The 27,084-nt window shown below is 36.2% G+C and overlaps 2 protein-coding genes across 7 annotated transcripts in view; one reads left to right on the top strand and one right to left on the bottom strand.

The window, feature by feature from the left end:
* The window catches only part of TMEM232 (transmembrane protein 232), a 302,946-nt gene that overhangs the window by 86,530 nt on the left and 189,332 nt on the right, over positions 1 to 27,084 (top strand). For all 6 annotated transcript variants that reach the window (XM_059175633.1, XM_059175632.1, XM_059175637.1 and 3 more), the window contains one exon: positions 25,215 to 25,393. In XM_059175633.1, coding sequence (XP_059031616.1) covers positions 25,215 to 25,393 — 179 coding nt within the window. The remainder of the gene's footprint in view (positions 1 to 25,214; positions 25,394 to 27,084) is intronic.
* The window catches only part of SLC25A46 (solute carrier family 25 member 46), a 180,902-nt gene that overhangs the window by 110,492 nt on the left and 43,326 nt on the right, over positions 1 to 27,084 (bottom strand). The window lies entirely within an intron of this gene.

Here is a 27,084-nt window from a genome sequence, read left to right as displayed (position 1 = left end):
GATAAATATATGGAATAGAAAAGCTAATTTACTAATATATATATAACCTCATGTTTCTCTGAACTTCCTTTTGTACCTCTCCAGTGGATTTTACCAAATTATAGCTTGTATTTTTAATAATCATTTTGTTTCTCTATGTTAGTTAGGAGTAGATTTAGCTACCTGTAATAAAAAATACACTAGATTAAATAAAATGAAAATTTATTTCATTTATTCATAAAATAAATCCAGAAGTGAGCAGTCTAAGATTGGTGTCAAGACTTAACATGTTCTCAGGAAGGCAGGTTCACTTTCTTTTGCTATTCTGAGGGTGCAGAAAGGAAGAATAATAATACCCATTTTCTACTACGTCTTCTTAATGGAAAGTACCACATAGCATTATTGCTGAAATTCATTGGTTTAAATGTGATCATATGGCCAAACTTAAGGAGAGTTTATTTTGTTTTTTGAGTTTCAGTTAGCCAAGCTAAAAGTAATGATTCATATTACTAAGGAAGGAAGGAAGACTGGATATTGTGAATTAATTTACAATCTGTACAAAGCTTATTTTAGCAGGTTTTGTTCTCTCTCAAGTCAGGGAATAGATTTTAATAGGCTTTATTGATTCACCCTACATTACTTAATGCATTGCCTCTTTTGGAGTAAACTCTCAATGAACAAGTGTTGAATATATGAATGAATGAAAGAGAGGAAATGGAATCTCTATTGAGATTTGATGAGATGACATTTTCAATTCAAAATATTTTTTTTTTAAAGATTTTATCAGTAGTGTCATTTGCAAATATCGTCTCCCATTCTGTGGGTAGCCTCTTTGTTTTGTTGACCTGTTTCCTTTGCTGTGCAGAAACTTTTTATCTTAATGAAGTCCCAAAAGTTCATTTTCACTTTTGTTTCACTTGGCTTTGGAGACATGTCTTGAAAGAAGTTGCTGTTGGCCGATGTTGAAGAGGTTACTGCCTATGTTGTCCTCTAGGATTTTGATGGATTTCTGTGTGACATTGAGTTCTTTCATCCATTTTGAGTTTATCTTTGCATATGGTGTAAGAGAATGGTTGAGTTTCATTCTTCTGTACATAGCTGCCCAATTTTCCCAGTACCATTTATTGAAGAGACTTTCTTTTTTCCACTGGGTATTTTTTCCTGCTTTGTTGAAGATTATTTGACCATATAATTGAGGGTCCATATCTGGGCTTTCTACTCTGTTACATTTGTCTATGTGTCTGTTTTCGTGCCTGTACCATGCTGTTTTGGTGATCACAGCTTTGTTGTAAAGCTTGGAATCAGGCAACATGATGCCCCCAGCTTTGGTTTTCTTTTTCAACATTTCCTTGGCAATTCAGGGTCCTTTATGTTTCCATACAAATTTTAGGATTGTTCATTCCAGCACTTTGAAAAATGCCAATGTTGTTTTGATAGGGATGGTGTTGAAAGTATAGATTGCTCTGGGCAGCATAGACATTTTAACAATATTTATTCTTCTGATCCATGAGCATGAAATGTTTTCCCATCTTTTTGTGTCTTCTTCAATTTCTTTTGTAAGTGTTCTGCAGTTTCTAGAATATAGATCCTTCACATCTTTGGTTAGTTTTATTCCAAGGTAATTTATGGGTTTTGGTGCTATTGTAAATGGAATCGATTCCCTAATTTCTCTTTCTACAGTTTCATTGTTAGTGTATAAGAAAGCAACTGATTTCTGTGCATTGATTTTGTATCCTGCCATATTAATTGAATTGCTGTTTGAATTTTAGTAATTTGGGAGTGGATTCTTTTGGATTTTCCACATAAAGTGTCATGTCATCTGGGGAGAGAGAGAGTTTGACTTCCTCTTTGTCAGTTGGAATAACTTTTATTTCTTTTTGTTGTCTGATTGCTAATGCTAGGACTTCTAATATTATGTTGAATAACATTGGTGAGAGTGGGTACCCTTGCTGTTATCCAAGATCTATAAAGACTTTCTCAAACTTAACACCACTCCCCAAAATAATCAAGTCAAAAAAGTGGGCAGAAGGCATGAACAGACACTTCTCCAAAGAAGACATACAAATGGCTAACAGACACCTGAAAATATGTTCAACATCAGTAGCCATCAGGAAATTCAAATCAAAACCACACTGAGATACCAACTTAAACCAGTTACAATGGCAAAAATTGACAAGGCAGGAAACAACAAATGTTAGGATGTGGAGAAAGGGGAACCCTCTTACACTCCTGATGGAAATGCAAGTTGGTACAGTCATTTTGGAAAATAGTATGGAGGTTCTTCAAGATGTTAAAAGTAGAGCTACCCTGTGAACAATCAATTTCACTACTAGGCATCTACCCCAATGATACAGATGTAGTGAAAAGAAGGGGCACATACACCCCAGTGTTCATATCAGCAATGTCCACAATAGCCAAACTGTGGAAGGAGCTGAGATGCCCTTCAACAGATGAATAGATAAAGATGATGTGCTCCATATGTACAATGGAATATTACCCAGCCATCAGAAAGGGTGAATACCCACCATTTGCATTAACACGGATGGAACTGGAAGGAATTATGCTAAGTGAAATAAGTCAAGCAGAGAACGACAATTAGCATATGGTTTCACTTATATGTGGAACATAAGGAATAGCATGAAGGACATTAGAAGAAGGAAGGGAAAAATGAAGTGGGTGGGGGGGACATCAGAGAAGGAGGTGAACTATGAGAACCATGGGAGAGAACCATGGACTATGGGAAACAAACTGAGGGTTTCAGAAGGGAAGGAGGTGAGGGGATGGGTGAGCATGATGATGGGTGTTAAGGAGGGCACTTCTTGGATGGAGCACTGGGTGTTTTACACAAAAAATGAATCATAGAACACTGCACAAAAAACTAATGATGTACTGTATAATAACGAATATAACAAAATAAATAAATGCCACAAAGGACCATAAAAAACACACTGAAGCATACTATTTCAGGAAAAAAAAGAGATTTTAAGTATTTATTTTTCAGAGAGAGAGAGAGCACAAGCGGGGGAGTGGCAGGCAGAAGGAGAAGCGTGGGAAAGTCCCTGATACAGGACTCAACCCCAGGACCCTGGGATCAGGACCTGAGCCAAAGGCAGATGCTTAGCTAACTGAGCCACCCAGGTGTCCCTCAAATGGTTATTAAACATCATATTTATACATTGCTTATCCTCTTATTCTCATTTTTTTTTTTCAAAAATAATTGGCACCTCTTTTGTTGACTGTTTCCTTTGCTGTGCAGAAGATTTTGATCTTGATGAAGTCCCAAAAGTTCATCTTCGCTTTTGTTTCCTTTGCCTTTGGAGACATATCTTTAATGAAGTTGCTGTGGCTGATATCAAAGAGGTTACTGCCTATGTTCTCCTCTAGGATTCTGATGGATTCCTGACTCACGTTGAGGTCTTTTATCCATTTGAATTTATCTTTGTGTACAGTGTGAGAGAATGGTCGAGTTTCATTCTTCTACATATACAGTTTTCCCAGCTGTATATAATATACAGTTTTCCCAGCACCATTTATTGATGAGACTGTCTTTTTTCCACTGTATATTTTTTCCTGTTTTGTTGAAGATTATGGAGCATAACAAATAGCATGGAGGACAAGGGGAGATGGAGAGGAGAAGGGAGTTGAGGGAAATTGGAAGGGGAGGTGAACGATGAGAGACTATGGACTCTGAAAAACATTCTGAGGGTTTTGAAGGGTTAGGGGGTGGGAAGTTGGGGGAACCAGGTGGTGGGTATTAGAGAGGGCAAGGATTGCATGGAGCACTGGGTGTGGTGCAAAAACAATGAATACTGTTACACTGAAAAGAAATTAAAAAAAATAATTGACAGAAGTTCTTTTTAATTCACAAGAGTTGTCCATTTGTTTACTCATTATAATGTGAATATGCATTATATGCATCATTCTATATTAATGACTCATGAATCTTCAAAGAACTTTAAAAACAATTTTGGGTAAACATGGCTATGATATGGTTAAGGGAAGTAGGACTCAATCTGTAGTTTGAAGAGTCTATTTTGTTTAAATCTGAATTTGGAGAAGAGAAGATGTGGATGGGGGAAGTAAGGATGGGGAAGGCTAAATAAATATGAAGAGTTAAGAAGCGATTATGGAAAAAAAAAGATAATTAAAAATGGATACTTTGGGGGGGGGGTGGAGTGGAAAGAACAAAAAAGAATTAGATCCTTGGTCCTGGAATCTAAAGTTTGATATATACAATACTAAATGTATTGAATCTCGGGATGAATCTCTATTTCTCTTTAAATATTGGATGTTTTTGGTAGCACTTGACAAAATTGCATGTAAGAAAATACATTTGGACATCAGAATATCTAGACTTGCTAAGTAGACACATTCTACCTTTATCTTGAACATTGTGAGTTCTATTAGTTTGCTGAAGGCAGGGCTTATTGTGATGATTATGGATTCCTATTTCAAAAACTTCATCAACTTATCTGTAAGATATCTTTAGTTTCACCAGAAGCATAGGTTTATTTACAGAGAAACTAATGACATTCAATTTTCATGACCTTTCATCACATAGGACCCTTCTAAAATCCTGGGAGGGACACTAGGAATATCTCTTCATAGAAAAATGTCTTCTTTTATAAACTTGGCAAAGAAAAAAGTTTCTATAGTTTTTGGAGCTTTAGCTCATATAAAATCTATATCTCCCTCATAAATTGAAGTACCTTAAATACTAGCAACTCATAACCACCTTGCATATTAACATTGCTCTTTACATCCAATAAGCATTCTGTCAAGCTTATGTATTTTGAACAACAATTTAATATCTGCCAGCCTCTTAGGTAACTGAGAAAACCCATTCAAGTGTGTTGAGGATAATTATAGTTAGCAAAACCAACTGTAAGGAGAGTTGAAGAGCAATTAAATAAAGTTATTATTAAAATTATTTTTAAATTATAATGAATATATCCTTTTCTCTTGAATGCATTAGAGTGGTTGTTGGTACCAAACCTTGTCATTAAAAAATGATTTATTCTAGGTGTCCTCACAACTATCTTTCAGGGAAAATAATAAAATGTATATTAATACAGAAGAATATATACTTTTTGTTCAACTTTTACTTCCAATTATAATATGGAAGGACTCTTGACCTATTGTGAAAGGTCATTGTTATCTTTGTATACCTGCATGTACATACATGCTCAAAACATATCTAGCATTATGTGTGTGATTAGAATGTGCTGGGAAAATTAATTATTTATATGTTATATATATAATATCATAATACTGTAACTTAGGAAAAATTTGGGAATAATTTCTATAAAGCAAAATATGTTCTCTCCCAATTACTAACCTTGGTGACAAGAGTATTAAAAATAGGCCACTCTGTCTTATGAATGCATGTATATGTACAAATCTTTTTTCAAATTTAGTTTTATTTAAATTCATTCAATTAACATATAATGTATTGTTAGTTTCAGAGGTAGAGTTCCATGATTCATCAGTTATAGAACATGCAGTGCTTATTACATCACATGACCCCCTTAATATCCATCACCCAGTTACCTTCATCTTCTTACCCATCTCCCCTCCAGCAACCCTCAGTTTGTTTCCTATGATTAAGAGTCTCTTATGGTTTATCTCCTTCTCTGGTTTCATCTTGTTTTATATGTATAAGTCCTTCATTTTTAAAAATTGTATTTATTTATTTGACAGAGAGAGCATGAGAGAGGGAGCACTAGTAGAGGGAGTGGGAAAGGGAGAACCAGGCTTCCCACTGAGCAGGGAGCCCAGTGTGGGCTCAATCCCAGGACCCTGAGATCAAGACCTGAGCCAAAGGCACTTAATGACTAAGGCACCCAGGTGCCCCTTATATATGCAAATCTTAAGTAAAATAGTAACAGATCAAATTCAACAGTGTGTTAAAGGAAATTATATTTATACTCTTCATTCTAGGAATCTAAGGAGAGATCATTATTACAAAGTTTAAATCTCATAACTAAAGAAAGAGTTACTCTTAATAGATGCCAAAATAGAATTGATTAAGCTAAAAACACATGCCTAATTTTTTAAGAAGATAAACCAAACAGGATTAAAACTAAAAATATAAGGGCACTTTCTTTAATTGTTGAGTATTTATCAGAAACCAAAATCAACATCAGAATGAAAAACTAAAAATAATCTCATTTAAGTTAAGTCTTAGTTAAGTTAAATAGTATCATTTAAGTTAAATAAAATCCAGGATTTCTACATTAATTGGTGACATTTTATCACATTCTGGATATCCTACCTGATATAAGACAAAAAGAAAAAAGCAGGTACAATACTGGAAAAGCACTTATGGGTGATCTGAATGTCTACTTTGAATAGCCAAGAGTATGAAAATAACATTAGCACTAACTAAACAAAATGGCTAGTTGCAAGAAACATTACTGTCAATAAACTTACTATATACCAGCAATAAATAAATAGAAAAACAAAACAAAACAAAACAAAACCCTGCTTACAATAGCATTAAAAACAGCAAAATCCTAAGGAATGTGTTCTATAAAGAGCAGAATCCTTAAAACTTTAAAGACGTAAAAGAAGACTTGAAATAAATGAATATAAACTTTGGTATTATAAAGATATAGATTCTCCCCAAATTATATATGAATTAAATGTAATTCCAGTAGAATAGTCAAAAGGTTGACAAGTTATTTGTCAAAAAATTGACAAGTTGCAGCACCGGGGTGGCTCAGTGGGTTAAGCCGCGGCCTTTGGCACGGGTCATGATCTCAGGGTCGTGGAATCCAGCCCCGCATCGGGCTCTCTGCTCAGCAGGGAGCCTGCTTCCTCCTCTCTCTCTGCCTGCCTCTCTGCCTGCTTGTCATCTCTCTCTGTCAAATAAATAAATAAATAAAATCTTTTAAAAAAATTAACAAGTTAATTCTATAGATGATCTGGAAGAAATAGTCAAGAAAAGTTAGAAAAAGGGCAGTTTCTTGAACATCAAACAACAATAATTTAGTAAAATAATTAGTAAAATAATTATTAGTAAAATAATTACTAGTAAAATAAAATCATTAGTCTATCTGGACTAATAGATTTTCGTAACAGAATGTAAAATATCTATATATCTGTATTTGTATCTATGTATATGGTATCCATCTTTTGCCATATTTTTTTATGTAGAAGATGCACTAGTATATAAGGTACCCTAATTTCATAAGGACAATTTTTGAAAATATTAAGTACTTTTAACATATGACCATATAGTAAAGATTATGTTAAAGTATTCCTGAACAATTAAGGCCATTATTTTGTTTATGCAATTAGATTGCATTATATACTGGAAACAATAGGAAATCATAAAATCTGGAGATGCAGTCATATTTTACTAGAAATTATGAAGTTCATTGAAAGCAGATAATCTATTTTAGTCACTGAAAATTAATAAGACAACCACGAGATAAAAAAAAAAAATGAGTAGGTTGCTGGGAGGAGGCTGGTTAGGGAGAGAGTGGTTGGGTTATGGATATTGGAAAAGGGTATGTGCTATGGTGAGTGCTGTGAAGTGTGTAAACCTGGGGATTCACAGACCTGTATCCCTGGGGCTAATAATACATTATATGTTAATTTTTTTAAAAAGTGAGTAAATTCTTGAAAAACAAACCACAGTAAAAAGCGTATAGAAAAATGATCTTTCAAAAGGAATTTCAGTATCATTCTTATCCATCAGTAACTATCTTTTTTTTTTTTTTAAGATTTTATTTATTCATTTGAGAGAGAGCAGGAGAGAGAATGATCACAGGAAGGGTAGAGGGAAGAGAGAGAAGCAGGCTCCCCACTGAGCAGGGGTTCTGATGCAGGGCTCCATCCCTGGACCTTGAGATCATTACCTGAGCTGAAGGCAGAAGCTTAAGAGACTGAGTCACCCTGGTGCCCACTCAGTAAGTATCTTGCTGAATGTTAATACAAAGCCAAACAGGGTGGGAGAGAGATAAAGAGATTCTAATAGGAAGCTGCATTTCAATAAATTTCTTTTTTACTTAATAGGCTGCAAGATGAAAATAAGTACTCATAATGGTTTTAATTTTTATTCTCAAACCCCAAAGGATCATTATCTCCCAAATTAGGTAGATCGTGATTCCAAAATTTGAAATCTCTGCCATGATCTGGAAGATTGTCTTCATTGCTAACATTTGCTGTTTTAGGACTTGGGGGTCATCAGAATCACCACATAGCACAATGTCCTTAGTACTATGAAGGACATCTCTAATTCCATTTTTGAAATTGTTCCAGTGCTATTTTTTATTTCATTCCACCCTATGACTTTTAACACACTCCAAATTTTGTTTTTTCATTCAGAATCTTTTTTTTTTTGCTTTTTTATTTTTATTTTTATTTTTTTTATAAATGTATATTTTTATCCCCAGGGGTACAGGTCTGTGAATTGCCAGGTTTACACACTTCACAGCACTCACCAAAGCAGATACCCTCCCTAATGTCCATAACCCGACTCCCCTTCTCCCACCCCCCCCCAGCAACCCTCAGTTTGTTTTGTGAGATTGAGTCACTTATGGTTTGTCTCCCTCTCAATCCCATCTTGCTTCATTGATTCTTCTCCTACCCACTTAAGCCCCCATGTTGCATCACCACTTCCTCATATCAGGGAGATCATATGATAGATGTTTTTCTCTGCTTGACTTATTTTGCTAAGCATGATACGCTCTAGTTCCATCCATGTTGTCGCAAATGGCAAGATTTCATTTCTTTTGATGGCTGCATAGTATTCCATTGTGTATATATACCACATCTTCTTGATCCATTCATCTGTTGATGGACATCTAGGTTCTTTCCATAGTTTGGCTATTGTGGACATTGCTGCTATAAACATTCGGGTGCACATGCCCCTTTGGATCACTACGTTTGTATCTTTAGGGTAAATACCCAGTAGTGCAATTGCTGGGTCATAGGGCAGTTCTATTTTCAACATTTTGAGGAACCTCCATGCTGTTTTCCAGAGTGGCTGCACTAGCTTGCATTCCCACCAACAGCGTAGGAGGGTTCCTCTTTCTCCGCATCCTCGCCAGCATCTGTCATTTCCTGACTTGTTGATTTTAGCCATTCTGACTGGTGTGAGGTGATATCTCATTGTCGTTTTGATTTGTATTTCCCTGATGCCGAGTGATATGGAGCACTTTTTCATGTGTCTGTTGGTCATCTTGATGTCTTCTTTGCAGAAATGTCTGTTCATGTCCTCTGCCCATTTCTTGATTGGATTATTTGTTCTTTGGGTGTTGAGTTTGCTAAGTTCTTTATAGATTCTGGACACTAGTCCTTTATCTGATATGTTGTTTGCAAATATCTTCTCCCATTCTGTCAGTTGTCTTTTGATTTTGTTAACTGTTTCCTTTGCTGTGCAAAAGCTTTTGACCTTGATGAAATCCCAATGGTTCATTTTTGCCCTTGCTTCCTTTGCCTTTGGCGATGTTCCTAGGAAGATGTTGCTGCGGCTGAGGTCGAAGAGGTTGCTGCCTGTGTTCTCCTCAAGGATTTTGATGGATTCCTTTCTCACATTGAGGTCCTTCATCCATTTTGTGTCTATTTTTGTGTGTGGTGTAAGGAAATGGTCCAATTTAATTTTTCTGCATGTGGCTGTCCAATTTTCCCAACACCATTTATTGAAGAGGCTGTCTTTTTTCCATTGGACATTCTTTCCTGCGTTGTCGAAGATTAGTTGACCATAGAGTTGAGGGTCTATTTCTGGGCTCTCTACTCTGTTCCATTGATCCATGTGTCTGTAACACACTCCAAATTTAGTAATAGTTTATGTCTCCTCCTTTATTATTCTCACCTCAAAATTTGAAGCTAGTATCTATTCATCTCACTCATCCCTCTTTCAAACACCTTATTGACTGACACATCCAAGAGTAGAAATTTTTTGGTTAGTTTGGTGGGTAATTAATTATCTTCTTAATAAATTCTATTATATGATGCAATATCTTTAATAGCCCAATGCTTGGACAACACTTGTCTCATCATAATTTCATTCCTTCCTCATCCATCCAATTTTTGCCTTAGACTGGGGTAAACAAATCTCTTAACAAGATGTAAATTATTTATGGTTTTATTATCTTGCTTAATGAGGAACAGAGAGACTTATATTGGTTCACAGATGTCATCAGATTCTGTCTCTATTTCTACTCTACTTCTCAGGGATGCTATATTTCTATTCCTATGCTTGTTATCTCATTACTAAAAGAACTTTTCAGCTCTAGATGTCACAGACTCAGCATTGCAAGGCAAGAAGAAAGAGAAGGCTCTCTCCTAAAGAGTCTATCCACCTTATTATAAAACAAAAGATTTCCCAGAAGTGCTCCAAAGACTGTCCTTTGTGTGAAATTGATAGGGCTGGGTACCCTGTCTTCCAGTTACAAGAAAGTAAATGCCTGATGAAGAGAGGCATTTGTGATGGCCCACGAGAATTTGTTCCATTATCTGGATACAGAATAGGATTCTATTTTTAGGGAAGGGGCAAGGTATGACTGGTAGGCCAGCAACTGCCTATACTGTTTAAAAATTAGAAAAGATGGGGGTGCCTGGGTGGCTCAGTCAGTTAAGCATCTGCCTTCAGCTCAGGTCATGATACTGAAGTCCTGGAATCAAGCCCAACATCGGGCTCCTCAGCGGGAAGTCTGCTACTCCCTCTACCCCTCCCCTCCCGTGTGCTCTCTCTCATGCTCTCTCTCAAATAAAATAAAACCTTTTAAATAAAAATTAGAAAAGATGTTAAGTCTATGCCATCAAACGTACTAACACAACTTAGTAATGTATTTTATCATGTATAGTGATAGCGTTACCACTTTGAACAGCCAAAGTGTTTAATCACTTGGAGTTTACCATCTTGTTTGATAATATATCCAATGTTGTATTTAGTTGATATTTATAAAAGTGAAAAATTAGTTTGTGTCACATCATTAGTCAAGTACCGGTAAAACATATTATTTTATTTTCATATGCACCTGGTAATTTTGTGCTACTTTTGTTTTTACTTAAGTATATAGTATACATATTCTTAATAAATATGATGCTCCATTATGTTGATCTAAAATAATTGATAACCCCTGTCCTTGTTATCATTTAAAATTGATGAGTTGCCTTTTTTTGATACTGAATTAATTTAGTTAGATTTGTTTAATACCATACTTTCAACTTCTCTTTTTATAAGTTTACAATTTTCTCACTGTAATTGTTTTGCCCTTTTATTTCCACCAAGTTCTTATTTTTTTGGTTGCTTTTGGGAATAAAATAATGCTTAGCAGCTCAATTATTGTGTTCTTTTGAGAAAGTTATCACATTTGACTTGATCCTAATGGATCTGAGCCTCAGACTTTGGTAGTGATAAATTTAAATCTAGAAATGTATGAGGAGTAACATAAACTCAACTTCTGAATATCTATGTGGCTTATGACTTATTATTTTGCTAACAAAATCTACCAATAAGATGTGAAGGTTTTTCCTTGCTGTGCTGTTTTGTGTAGCTGTGCTCCATTTTTAATAGAATCATTGCTAAGCATCCCTGGCTTTTGGCTCTCTGGGTTCCATTCATGTCAAGAACGCTTTTGATGTAGAGTGGATGAACTAAGATTGTGGAATCATGGGAGGCCCTAGGCTTGCCTGGTTCCTTGAAGTGAGCTAGATAAATATAAAATCATTCTGAATACCCAAGAAATTGATCTGATAACTGACAGAACAAACTGCACATCTGGAAGGAGAGAAGAGGTCACATCATGGAAGGTAGGAGGTGTGAAGATGTGATTGGGGGAGAAGCGGATCACAGGTGCCATGGAGGGGATGGAGTCTTGGTCACAGAAAGAGACAAGACAGATAGAGGAGCATAGAGGAGATCACATAAGGAAAACAATTCCCCAAAACCACTGATTGGAAAAATGAGAGGGGCTGATTTTCATGACTTAAAAAAAAATAACTGTGGGGTTCGAAGACCAGAATTTTAGAGGTCTGTTGTGTGGCCTGGTGGGTGCTGAGATGCTCCTGTGTGGAAGGATGACAGATAGCTCAAAGCAGGTGGGAGGATCTGAGAATCTGAGGATCCCCTGGGATGCACTGGGAGAGGTGATTCCCTCTTCTTGGAGTGCATCTGAGAGGTGGCATTGCCTCTCTTGGTATAAAGGAGCCCGTGGGCACCATTTCTCTCACCTGCCTCTCAGCATAAACTAACTTCAGTAAGCAACACAGTCCCAACAGTGGTGTAAAATGCTTACACCAAGCCCCACCCCTCTGCATGTCATAGATTTAGCTTTTCTAGGACAAGTGTGCTTGAGAACCAGTGCAGTAGGCCCCTCCGCTGGAAGACTAGCAAACCCTGCTGCCACCTCCCCCACACATGGCACTCCATGTCTGAGCAGAGAGCTCTGCAAAGCTTGAGCTCTAGTAGAAATAGCGTCAGGTCTCTTAACAAGCATACCAGAGCACACCTAGTTAAAACTCACCACATTCTGGCAAAGGTCCTAACATTCTCCACTGCAGGAATGGAGAAACTCTGCAGAGGACTGACCTGGGGAAAGAGAAGCCAAAATATAGCAGCAGAGTGCACATGGCATACACCAGAGACATTTTCTGAAGCACCAGCCTCTGGAAAATATATGACTTTTTCCTCACAAAGCCATTAATCAGGAGCAGGAAACATAACAGACTTTTCTAACACAGAGAAAAAGACACAGACCTAGACAAAATGCCAAGACAGAGAATTCATCCCAAGAAAAGGTCACAGCCAGGGATCTGTCTACTTGAAACACATATATGTATGCTTGATCCAGAATTTAAACCAGCAACCATAAGGATACTAGTTGGGCTGGAGAAAAGCATAGAACACGCCAGGGTGTTTCTTTAAAAGACATAAGACCTAGTTATAAAAAAATAAATGCTAAATAAAAAAATGCTATGACCAAGATGCCAAACCAACTGGATGTAATGATTATAAGGGTGGAAGAAGTAGAGGAATTAATAAGTGATATAGAAGATAAAATTGTGGAAAATAATGAGGCTGAGAAGAAGAGGGAAAGAAAAATATTGGATCATGAATATAGACTTAGGAAACTCAGGAACTCCATAATAGCATTCATATAATAGGAGTCCCAGAAGAAGAGAAGGAAAAGGGGCATGGGGTTTATTTGAAGAAATTATGTCTGAAAACGTCCTTAGTCTGTGGAAAGAAACAGACACCCAAATCCAAGAATTACAGGGAACTCCCATTGAGATCAGCAAAAACTAGCAAACATCAAGACATATCATACTAAAATTTACAAAATGAAGAGATACAGAAAAAAAAATTCTAAAAGCAGCAAGAGAAAAGAAATCCCTAACTTACAAGGGAAGACAAATAAGAATAGCATCAATCTCTCCACAGAAACTTGGCAGGCCAGAATAGAGTGGCATGATTTATTCAGTCTGCTGAATGGGAAAAATATGCAGTCAAGAATACTTTATCCAGCAAGGTTTCATTCAGAATAGAAGAAGAAAGAAAGTTTCCAAGACAAAAATAGAATAAAAATAATAAAAATAAACTAAAGGGGTTTGTAACCACTAAATAAACCTTGAAAGAAATATTAATGGGGACTGCTTTAGTGGGAAAGAAAGACCAAATGCAACAAAGACTAGAAAGGAACAGAAAAAAATCTCCAGAAACACTGATTTTATAGGTAATACAATGGCACTGAATTAATATCTATCAATAATCACTCTGAATGTAAATATTCCAATAAAAGACATAGGATATCAGAATGGATTAAAAAAAAAAAAAGACCCAACTATATGCTGTCTACAAGAGACTCATTTTAGACTTAAAGGCCCCTTTCAGATTGAAAGTGAGAGAATGGATGGAGAACCATTTATAATGCTAATAAACTTGTAAAGAAAGCCAGAGTAGCCATACTTATATCAGACAAACTAGATTTTAAACCAAAGACTGTCACAAGAGATGAAGAAGGGCACCATATCATAATAAAGAGTCTATCCAACAAGAAGATCTAAAAATTACAAATATGTATGTCCTAATTTGGGAGCATCCAAACATCTAAATTAAACATAAAGGCCATATATGAAAGACCCACAGCCAGTAACATCCTCAATGGGGAAAAACAGAGCTTTTCCTCTGTGCTCAGAAACAAGTCAGGGATGTCCGCTCTCATCACTGTTATTCAACTTAGTACTGGAAGTTCTAGCCAAATTATAGAAAGAACCCAAATGTGCAATGACTGTTGAATGGATAAAGAAGATGTAGTGTATATACATATATACACGTTGGAATATTACTCAGCCATTAAAAAGAATGAAATCTTGCCATTTGCAATGATGTGAATGGAGCTACAGTGTATTATACTAAGAGAAATAAGTCAGGGAAAGACAAATATCACATAATTTAACTCATATGGAGAATTTAAGAAACTAAACAGTTGAACATAGGAAAAGAGACAGGGAAACCATAAAACAGGCTCTTGACCATAGAGAACAAACTGAGGGTTGCTGGAGGGAGTGGGTGGGAGAATGGGTTAAATTGGTTTTGGGTATTAAGGAGGACACTTGTGATGAGTATTGGGTGTTATATGTAAGTGATGAATCACAACATTCTACTACTGACACACTATATGTTAACTAACTGGAATTTAAATAAAAACTTAAAAAATAATGTTTTGTATATAAACAAGTATTGTCTTTACATAAATGTGTGTGAAAGAGAATGAGAGAGGAAGTGTAAAATTGGATGTGATTGTATGTGAGTATGTATATGGAAATATGTCTATTCTGGCATTTGATAAAGTTAGAAAGAATGGATTATCAATGATTGTTTTGATAATTATATATGTATACACATTTTATTTTTAATTTTTATTTTATTAAGATTTTATTTATTTGACAGAGAGAGAGAGAGATCACAAGTAGGCAGAGAGGCATGCAGAGAGAGAGAGGGGGAAGCAGGCTCCCTGGCTCGATTCCAGGACCCTTAAATAATGACCTGAGTTGAAGAGAGAGGCTTACCCCACTGAGCCACCCAGGTGCCCCTACATTTGACTTTTTAAAGATTGGTTAAGTAGCATGCACCATAATCACACATAATAAATTTTTTAAAAATTTTATTTATTTTTTAAATTTATTTTCAGTGTTCCAGAATTCATTGTTTATGCAGTACACCCAGTGCTCGTGAAATACGTGCCCTCCACAATACCCACCACCAGGCTCACCCAACTTTCCATCCCCTTCCCCTCCAAAACCCTCAGTTAGTTCCTCAGAGTCCACAGTCTCTCATGGTTCGTCTCCCCCTCCAACTTCCCCCAATTAAAACATTTAAAATGACTAGAAGAAAATAAGTCAAGCAGGAAAGGGTCTTGTAAAGAAAAGAGAAAAACCACAGATCATAAAAGACATGACTGGAAGACAACTACAGAAAAAATGTGCAAGATCTGTGCAGAAAAAAAAGAGAAAGAATTAAAATACAAGTGAAAGTTGAAAAATACTGTATGCACACATATATGAAATAATAATAGTAATATAATAATAATACATTTATATCTTTTTCATTAGTATTGCTATCCTCAGCTTTCTGTGTGTTTTCAGAACTTGTCAGATAGCCATAAGTTGACCAAGACTAAACCTGAATTTGACCTGTATTTTTCTCCACTAGCCCCCATGTCATTAGCTATGTGTCATAAGTTGGCCTCTAAGTCTATAATTTGGAACTTCAAATAATTTCCCAAAACTACAAACTTTCTCTGAGAAGAGTCCAGTTTGATATGACGTGGCCAAATCTCTAGGATGCAGCAGGATACTTTCCTCTTTCTTCTTTATATTAGTACTTCAGGTGGGGGTGGGTGGGAAGGGGTTACAACTGAATATGTTGCCAGACAACAGGCTCTGAGCCTGGGATGTCAGAGACTGAGGGGAGCTGTGTGAAGAACTGCTACACATACTCTTTTTTCCCTTCCATCTACTGTAGCCTTTGGCTGAGCTGCTGTCAGTGCTTTTGGGGATGTGGGAGAGGCAGAGGACAATAGTCTCAGTTCAGAATGTGTGAGAAGAGCTGAAAACTGTATGAGGTGAAAGAAAAAGAGTCCCTGTAGTTAAATATTTCTTGGAAAGGAGCTTTATTTTGTGATCTAAGACTACATTATACCCAATAAATAGGGGGAAAGCTAACCGTTTTCTTCCTTGTCAATACTACCTCAGCAACCAAAACTTAATCTGTATTGATTGTAGAAATAGATACTAATTGTAGAGACAAGACCCAATTTTCTTTCTTTCCTTCCTCCTCACTTCCTTCCTCTTTCTTTCTTTCTTTCTTTCTTTCTTTCTTTCTTTCTTTCTTTCTTTCTTTCTTTCTTCTTTCTCTTTCTTCTCTCTCTCTCACTCTCTCTTTCCTTTCAAGGCTTTATTTATTCATTTGACAGACAGAGTGAATGAGAGTACAAGCAGAGGGAGAAGTAGAGGGAGAACCAGGCTCTGTGCTGAGCAGAGAGTTCGATGTGGGGCTCAATCCCAGTACCTTGGGATCATAAGCTGAATTGAAGGCAGATGCTTAACTGACTGAGCCACCCAGGCACCCCAAGACCTAATTTTCTAAGTTTACATGGGGATCTTCATAAAGCACAAATAACCAGGATAAATGGTTGCCATGATTTTTGAAAGTTAAATGTTACAGCTCTTTTTGGGAAGTTTTTGCTCTCATTCTAAAGATGAATCTTAATTTAACTCTGAACATGTCTAAACTAAAAGATTCCACTATCTAATTCTATTTATTCCCTGTTTTGGTTGCTACTATTCCTTTTGGTGGGGATGGGTTAAAATGACATGCTGGTTTTCAGTCAGAAGTTTTTGACCATGTAAAAGTCTTTATTCAAATGAAGGAGCTGAACATCTCCTGGGAACATTACTCACATTTTTGAGGCATAAATACAAAGATATATCACATTTGAGCCAGTGATCTCAAATCCAACTGTGTCTTAACATAGTGGGAAAAGAAAAAAAAAACCCATGAACTAGAAATAGTGAGATTTTTTAAAAATATGAATGATATTTAAGTATATTGCAATATGCAATTTTAGGAATCATTTTTTGTAATAATATACCTTAGTAGAGAAGAAAAAGAATGAGAGATGTTGGCTTTCTACCCAGATGAATTTAGAAGCAAATGTATAACATTAATGAAAATAATTAGATACTTGTAACTCCCTTTGCTGTACCAGCTAGAATTATAGTAAGATCCTCCAGAGTGTTTCTGACTGTTTGTCATTTAATCTGGTCCAGAAATGAATATTCATACCTTAAGGTCATTTTGCTCTTTACCCCTCACATCTATTAAAAGTAACTTGATAATATGTTGATGGGTACAGAAATCATTATTCCTTTATTTGATCCAGATACTTCTTACTGTTTTGAGTGAACAGTTAATTTTTTAAAAAAGATTTTATCTATTTATTTGAGACAAAGAGAAAGAGAGAGAGAGAGAGATGGGGGAGGGGCTGAGGGAGAAGGACAAGCAGACTCCTGCTGAGTGGGAACCCAACATGGAGCCTGATGAAGGCATTAATCCCCAGAACCCGAAATCATGACCTGAGCTAAAAGGTCAGATGCTTAACCAACTGAGCCACCCAGGTGCCCCAACAGTTATTTTAAATTTTAAAGACTTTCTAAGTAACTACTTACAGGAAAGAACAGTAGAAAACAATAGAATTCCCCCCCCAAAAAAAAGGGTGAAGGATGAGAAATTTAGTAAGAAGAAGAGGGAAAAAAGCACCAAAATGGCTCAGTTGTAGATGAATGTAATGTGCACTGAACTAGACTTGGTGTCAGATATTTGGAGTGTCAGAAGTTTGGGATGAGTCTCAGCTCAATTTTCATGTTCTAGATGATGTTCAGAATCTTAGTTTCTTCAAGATTATGGATTTTAAAAGAAATTTTGCACGTAATGTGCTTATAAATGTAAAGTTATCACTCCTTTTTCTTAATTTCCAAAAGAATATTTGTTTGTTTTTTCTTTTTTCTTTATTTACCCTTGGATTAAAAAAAAACCTGTGGGGATTAACTATTTCCATAAGGATAGTCCAAAATAATGGTGGTATTGTTTAGTTTAATGAAACTTAAAATATATCAAAAAATCAGAAGACTGATATTTCTTTAATTTATTTATAAGATTCACAGTTTGTTCTTGAAAAGCAAATAGACCACTTTCTTCTTTGGTTTCCTATTGTAACTACAGAAGATGATTATTTTTAATCAACATATTGCCATACTTTTCTATGGAAAAAGATATAAAAGTTAAGCAAGGCAAGTTTTACTCAGTTCTTTAATTTTTTTTTTAAGATCTTATTTATTTGTCAGAGAGAGATTGAGAGTGCACATGCAAGGGGAGCAGCAGGCAGAGGGATAAACAGGCTCCCCACTGAGCAAAGAGCCTGATGCAGAACTTGATCCCAGAACCCTGGGATCATGACCTGAGCCGAAGGCAAGTGCTTAACTGACTGACCACCCAGGCATCCCACAGCTCCTTAAATTTTTGTATTCACAGCAGCATTCCACTTGCCATCATGTTTCAGTTAACTGCTCTCTGCCAATATAGGAATCAGCTGACTTTTGCTTTTTGCTTTTTGTTTTCTATATTACCTGAAACAAAACTGAGTAAATTAGTAATTCTTTTGTTCTCTTCAGTTTATTCTGTTAGGTATTCGTTTAATATGTGTAATGATCAAATATGATGATATATAAAAATAAGTATCCATATTTAATATGTATATAGATATAGAAAATCATTGTCACTATAGTATAATATTCTGAAAATAAGGAGTACACTAGAATTTCTATTTATTCTACTAGTTATCCAAAGTATACCCGCCCCCCACATCTCTGTCATTATCTCTTGTGAGGTTCAAGGGTCCCTAAGACTACTCTTAGTTCTGAAATCACCTAGGACTTTGAGCATTCTCAGGTTTGCTAATTTGTTAGTAGAACTAGCAGAACTCAGCAAGGCTGTTTTACTCATGGTTATGGTTTATTTTAGTAAAAGGATAAAAATTAAAATTAACCAAGAAAAAGTACATAAGGCAGAGTTCAGGACAGTTATATAGAACTGTCCATTGTCCTTTCCCAGGAGTTGTGCAGAGAGCATTTAATTCTCCTAGCAATGATGTATGACAATTTGCATAGAGTATTGTCAACTATGGAAGATCACTAAGATTTGGTATTCAGAATTTTAATTGGGGTTCAGTCACACACACGTGCTGATCTCAGTCTCTGGTCTTTCCAGAGGCCAAATTGATACCATGGCCTAAGGCTACCATGTAAGCAAAGACATTTTTATCAGACAGGAAATTCTAATGCCTAAGAGTCGCCTCCCAGAAGGCAAGGGAAAAGGCCAGACCTCTCTCTGAACATTGTTAATTCTTTACTGTACAACTCCTGATTTTGTGTAATCATCACTTTGCTTCTCGATGACTACAAAAACTGAAAGTCTCCGTTTCCCTTATATTCCCTAGAATCTTTTCCATCAAAAAACCAAAAATATTTTTAAAACATAAGCATATCTGTCCCTCTCCTTGTTTAAAATGCTCTGTTAACTTTTCATTACACTAGGAATAAATTCCAAACTCCTTTCCATGGCCTACAAATTCACCATAATAATTCAGAGTGGGCCTCTGCATTCACAGATACTACAATCCCCCAGCTTCTTGGATGGTTAACTTTTTAAAAATCCCTCATAGCATATTTTTTTTTAAGATTTCATTTATTTATTTGACAGAGAGATCACAAGTAGGCAGAGAGAGAGGGGTAAGCAGGCTCCCTGCCAAGCAGAGAGCTTGATGCGGGGCTCCAGCCCAGGATTCTTAGACCATGACCTGAGCTGAAAAGAGAGGCTTAACCCACTGAGCCACCCAGGCACCCCCATCATATCTTCTTGAATACTGTGTGTTCATAGTGATCTTTCTCTCATTGTGTTTATAGTTAGTGGCTTTCTTCTCCAGTCATTGCTGAACACATTACTACATCCTGTCATTTTCCTGACACTCATTATGAGCAGATACTGTTCTGTTTACCTTTTTAGTATCTGTCTTTCTCTACTAAAACTAAGTGTCCTGAGAGCAGTAACACTGTCTTTTTCTTTGGCACATTAAAACAGCCATTGGCACATAGCATTGACTCAGTAAATATTTGTTAAATGCCTGGCGTGCTGACTGGTTCTTGTCCATTGGTTTCTTGGCATTGATCTAGTTCCTTTCCTTTATGTGCCATTTCACAAAGATCATGTTTTAAACTACATCTTACAGTCAGGTTACATTTTAGTGATACATTTGATTCTGCCAAATCATATTTGTCAAAATTGTAAAGGCTGCATTCATTTATACTCATTCATATGAGTAGAAATACTCATATTACACATTCAATGAATTTGTGAAATCTAAATATCTAGAATGGCAATTAGAGGCTTCCATGGAGTTCAAACACTAAAATAAAACATTGCTAGGAAGAAAGGATCGTGATACGGGGTTTCAAACAGCATAGCTTCTTAGTAAATTTTCAAAATTTATTAAGAATTTTGTTTTGGTTCATTTTGTTATTTCCTAGGATACTGTCTGCTTAGCAGACACATTTTCTCTCAGTATATTTAAAGTAACATCTTTGATAGCTGCCATAGGGTCACTCAAAACAGAACAAAAGAGTGCCTTATTCTTCAGCTTAGTCCCTGGATGAAGAGTTTCATAGCAGGTATGCTTCTTAGAAAATGTCTAGACATGCATATTACACTTCATTCTGCCTTCTATGACAATTATTAACACATCCCATCTGTCTTTATAAGTTTTTTTTCCCATTAACTGTCAGTCAATTGGATGCAGTAGACTTTCCCTACAAGTATTATTTGTAAGCAATATTTCACTTTAATCAATAGGTGAACAGCTCAGTTTAAAAATTATCAATGGCATTTTAAAAGCTTGGTGAGTTTGAGAGCTCAGTTACCAGAATATATTTTATGGACTAATCACTGGTCTTGTAGATTCTACAAACAAATCATATTCAATTCAATGACTTGACTGTTATAGACTTATAAAATATTTATTTCTCAGTAACCAATAATTTAAAATATTTGAAGGTGGCTTACATGTACTTTAATCAATCCTTCTTATTAATGTAAAGAGTTTGGGACTCTATAAACCAATACATAAGTGGGTTAAAATTCACAGTATATTTTAGTTATCATATTGTTATTCAAAGCTGCTTTTTAAAAATTTTTGAGGTTCATAATTCCAGAATTATTAATTTAAATCTAATAGTTGTTTTGTTACTCATGTTAAGTTCAAACCTTATTTTTCTTTTTTTAAACTTTTAATTTTTTATCAACATATAATGTATTATTAGCCCCAGGGGTACAGGTCTGTGAATCACTAGGTTTACACACTTCACAGCACTCACCATAGCACATACCCTCTCCAATGTCCATAACCCAACCACCCTCTCCCTACCCCCCTACCCCCAGCAACCCTCAGTTTGTTTTGTGAGATTGAGAGTCACTTATGGTTTGTCTCCCTCCCAATCCCATCTTGTTTCATTTTTTCCTTCCCTAACCCCCAAACACCCCACTTTGCCTCTCAACTTAATCATATCAGGGAGATCATATGATAATTGTCTTTCTCTGATTGACTTATTTTGCTCAGCATAATAACCTCTAGTTCCATCCACGTGGTCACAAATGGCAAGATTTCATTTCTTTTGATAAGCCTTATTTTTCTGATAGAGTCACACATCCATAATTTCATTCTGCAATTTACTTAAATTTTAGCTATAGTTTTACAACAAATTATAGGCCTCTGAAAATTAGATACTCTTACCCCAACCATGCCACATTTTCCAAGTATTATATTATCTCCTTTCTTCCCTGACTCCTCCACAATAATGTCTTTTCTGCAAGTGATTTTATTATTGTTTCAAGTTCCTTAGCTTAAAAAAATGTACTATTCTTTTCCACTTCATGCTTTCCTCCTCCATAGCTAAATAGTATTATTAGACCTTCCCCACAATATCTTGTTTGGCCTTTACTCTCCAAGCTTTACTGCTCATCACAGTAAAGAACTAGATTACCTCATAAAATTCCCGCATTGGTTTCCCAGTTTGTTGTTTGGATAGACATAACATTTCATTGAACATGTAGGACACTACTCTTTTGCTCAAATATCTCCCACTTAATCTGACCCCATTTATCTTTAGTTATTTATTTACCTTATCCATTTTTAAAAAGTAGGTTATATGCCCAACTTGCGGCTCTAATTCACAACCCTTGGACAAGAGTTGCATTCTCTACCACTGATCCAGCTGAAAGCCCCAACAAGTTTTTTTTTTTTTTTTTTTTTTTTTTTAAAGTAAACTCTATACCCATCATGGGGCTTGAATTCACAACCCCAAGATCAAGAATTGCATGTTCCACCAACTGAGCCAGCCAGGTACCCCTTATCCATTTCTAATATAAACTCTTTACCTCAGCTCAGTTTAAGACCCTCACTATCATCCTCTGCCTTCTCTCTTCTTAGAGCTACCTCTCTAATGGGGGTCAGTAGGTCTGTTGCCAAAGGAATGAGTAGGCACAATTTCTGTCACATGTTCCAAAGCAGATGGGACCACCTCCAGAACCATGGTTGAGCAGGACAGAAGCTTGGTTATGCAACCATCTCTGCATCTACAGATATTAGGCCTGTGAGCTGGGGTGCAAGTGGATGTCACTTCCCTGAGCACAACTCCTGCCAGGTCCATGGGTGGGTTCCTGGGTGGGAAGAGGCACCTCTGGACCACAAGAGAGTGAGGCTGAAGCCAGATCACAGAGCTGTTTCGGGGCCCACAGACCGTGGGCCTGTTACTGGGGGCACCAATGGACATGGTTCCTCCTGGGTCCTTTAGTGGGTAAGACTATGGATAAATAGGGCTGGAGCCGAGTTCACAGTAGGTCCACGGCTGGCATCACATGCATGCCAACAGGTGCGCCACTTGGGTGTGGTGTACTGCCTGCTCACTCTTGGGTTCCACTGGTGTTTTACAACCTCTTGCCTGGATCTAAGGTCCCGAAAAAGGTACTTTTGTTTATGGATGACTGCCAAATTGTTGTATCTATGAGGGAATGAGGGCTGGGGACTTCCTATTCTATCATCTTGCTAACATCAATTCATACATATGATTTCAAATACGGCAGCACACTAATTTTAACTTGTAAAATTTTTGTGGAGGAAAATCACATTTTCAAAAGAATTGGCTGCTTAACTATAGCCTTGTATTTGCAAGACAAATGACGAAAGATGCCTTAAGTTTGGAAGCGGATATTTGCCATCCTCCCACTTCTAAGATGTGCACATACTTTCACTTCTGCCTCTTTTTACATTCTGGTCTCTTCCTTTCTTCTGAATGGAATAAAAGGAAGGAAAAGCACTTATCTGAATTGCAAAGGCTGTGCTGCATGCAACAAGATAAGATTCACCTTCACTTGGCTAGGTCACTCATCAGCTGTGTAATGCTAGGGGACTTTCAACCAAGTTGAAGGTCATATGTTCTATCTATTATGCTAAGTATAATAAGGTCTTCATAGGATTGTAGTGAGGACTAGAATAAGGGCACATAGTAGTAGGAATGCCCAAGCTTTCCAGTTATAATAATAATTATTGTTATTACTAGTGTGGATCACAAAAGTCTGTATTGAATTAGGAAATGTTAAGGATTTTGACTTTTTCATATTGTACTTACTTTATATTGTATGTCCTTACTCAAGACAAGCACTGATGAGTTCCAGTGTCATGCAGACTATCATCAGGATTTAGGGGACAGTACAATACAGAATTTAATTGACTCAGAAATCCTTCTATTTCCCTTCCTGAATCTTCTCTTCATTTTATTTTATTTTTTTTTATCTGCTTCACATATACTTGTTATTTTTTTTGTTGCTCTTTGGCTAACTTTAGTTCATATACTCTTTGAAACTTGCTGTATTATTTTATTCTCCAAATTTATCCCATCACTACCTAAATTAGAATTCTCTTTTCCTGGGCGTGCCTGGGTAGCTCAGTTGGTTAAGTGGCTGCCTTTGGCTCAGGTCATAATCCCAGGGTCCTGGGATGGAGCCCTGCATCAGGTACCCTGTTCAGTGGGGAATCTGTTTCTCTCTCTCTTCTTTAACCCCCTTTCCCCCACTCATGCTCTCATTCTTTCTCCCTCAAATAAATAAAATCTTTCTTTAAAGATTTAATTTATTTATTTGACAGGCGAGAGACAGTGATAGAGGGAACACAAACAGGTGGAGTGGGAGAGGGAGAAGTAGGCTTCCCGCTGAGCAGGGAGCCCAATGCTGGGCTCAATCCCAGGACCCTGGGATCATGACCTGACCCGAAGGCAGCCACTTAATGACTGAGCCACCCAGGTGCCCCAAATAAATAAAATCTTAAAAAAAAAGAATTCTCTTCTCCTGAATTGCATAGCAATTGCATTGCATAGCAATATACCACCTAAGTAAGAAGTAAGAAATAATTAAGGTAAAGAGAGACATCTTCCTCCTTTCTGTATGGGAGAAGTATATTTTAGAAGTGGACCTTGATAATTTATATAAATTACTAATTGTAATACATCTTAGAAGGAGTGTCTTAGACCTTTAAAAATCTCTTCTGGACCCATTGTCCCTTTCTTCTATTTTAGTTGATTTATGTCTCTACTATTAAAAAAATCTTCCAGCCTTTAATTATATCAGCAATTATGTCTGCTTTTCACATTATTTTCAAGGCTTTCTCTTGGTTCAAATGCCATGTTTCATTGAGCTTGGTCATATTTATAAAAGGCAGAGATTTTTCTCGTGTTCTCTAGCTCATTACAAAAATTCACCATGGTGGTCTAAGTGTTCCTACTGCCTTGAACAAATGCCTCTTTCCTTGAATCCCAAAGTTTGTTTGTTTGTTTGTTTGTTTAATATATATAGTTTTTGGTTTACCTGTCCAACTTTAAATTTATGAGGAATGGTATTAGTTAGGTGCAGTTCTTTTCTTATGGCTGGAAATTGTTAAATAATCTATGATCTTTTAAAATTAAAGGAGTAAGAGCTGTGAAGAGTAAAACAAATTCCAAAGCTCAGAATTTCAGGCTTTAAAATATTAGCAAAAATCCAATTTTTTCTTTTTCACAAAACTGTGTTTTTCTATGATGAATAAAACAATGTTTTCCCAAAGAATATACTTTTTCAACAGGTGATCAAGTGACATGGATCGGATACTACGGCTTAATATATAACCTGGTGAAAATGTTATGGGAACTTCGGGGAGATGATGAGCAGGACGGATTTAGAAACAAAATATGGCAAATATTACAGAAAACAAAGGATCATGAGAAAGATGGGCGAATCCATAATGGCATATATATAGCTCAGGTAAGATAAAGGCCAAGGCAATAAATTGGTACTTATATTATCAGGTAGTGTTTGTCCTTTCTCTGCAAGGAGAAGAGAATGTCCATATTCAGTATCAGCTGAGAACACTGTTTTTAAAATTTAACATTGATCTCTGTTTAGTTAAAGATAAGAGGGTTGGCAATCTTCTGACTAAGAAGCTTGAAGAGAGGAGGTGATTTTGGGGAAGAATAATCATTTTGCTTTGGGTTTGTGCCCAAGAGACATTTTAAGTATGCTAACCACCCTGTTTGCCCAGGTTAGCCTGGGTCTATGCCTAAATTTTCCAAGTTTCTTATTAGTAGTGAATTAATTCACTCTCAAAGGTGTCTCAGTTTGGATGGTAAATTATTTAGTTATCTTGCTTTTAAGTTTTTCCTTCCAGCATTCAATAATACACATCACAAATCTAGATTCACTAATACTACTTTTTTTCTTTAAAGTTAAATATGTATTTTACAAGTTCTTGGTTTTTCTTGTTCTAGTTGAATGACTATAGATAATTTTTCTTCACATTCAAAGAAAATCATTATGACATTAGCTATCCATTCTTCATGAAATGTAAATTTGATTTTCCAGAATGCTTTAACTATATGGTATCCTATGATATTTTTAAACTCCCACCATCTATTTTTCTTTTCTATGTCTTATTTTGAGCCAGGTTAATTTGTTTGTTACCCTAAAGCACACTTTTTTCCTGTCACTGAAGCTTCTGGTTTTTTCTTGCTTTCACATTTGCAATTATCCTAACACTCTTAATATCCCATTTTCTAATAATAATTAGGAATGTGAATTCATGTTAACAAGTAAGAAGAGCAAATGATGAATTAACTGTGCCTAATGGGTTGTCAAAGCATATGGCACAGGGGCGGGGGACATGATTGCAACACAGAACACCTATACTCCAGATTCTTAGTAGGAAACAAAACCTTAAACTCCTTGTTTTTCTTTTTCTTTTTTTTTTAACTTTTTTTTTTTTTTAAGATTTTATTTACTTAGAGAGAGAGTGAGAAAGAGCATGAGAGGGGAAAAGGTCAGAGGGAGAAGCAGACTTCCCAGGGAGCTGGGAGCCTGATGTGGGTCTAGATCCTAGGACTCCAGGATCATGACCTGAGCTGAAGGCAGTCACTCAATGGAGCCACCCAGGTGCCTCTTGTTTTTCAACAATAAATCTGACTTGGAGTAAAAATCTTTATGGAGGACTATCTAAAAACATTAGACTTCTAATATTTTCTTATAGAGGAGAAAATCAAGAGCTGTCCACTTGAACTGCATTGGTTTAGATTGCATGGGCTTGCTTTTATGCAACCATGCTTCAGTTTTATTCTTAGTTGTGGACAGAACATAGAAAGAAAAATAAAACAATAATTACTATTGTATCTATTACAATGATGACCACTATATCACCCAGTATCCTCTTTTTTGATATTTAGTTTCACGTGCTCTCTGAACCTTATTATTATTTTGTATAAGCTACTCAATAAAGTTTTTAAAAAATGAGAGTCAAATTTTGGCTAAGCTTCTAAAAAGAAATAGAGGACAGTATGACTTCATCTCACTCAGTCTTATTATTTTCTTTTTGTTTTTTTCATTTTTTATGAATTCTCAATTATTCATATTATTCTCTGGTTTTGCATCTTTTTTTATATGCCACTTCACATCTCAAATGGATT

The sequence above is a fragment of the Mustela lutreola genome, chromosome 5 (assembly GCF_030435805.1).
Source record: "Mustela lutreola isolate mMusLut2 chromosome 5, mMusLut2.pri, whole genome shotgun sequence".
Lineage (NCBI taxonomy): Eukaryota > Metazoa > Chordata > Mammalia > Carnivora > Mustelidae > Mustela > Mustela lutreola.
The sequence above is the reverse complement of the archived record's forward strand: the minus strand, read 5'-3'. Positions and strand labels throughout refer to the sequence as shown.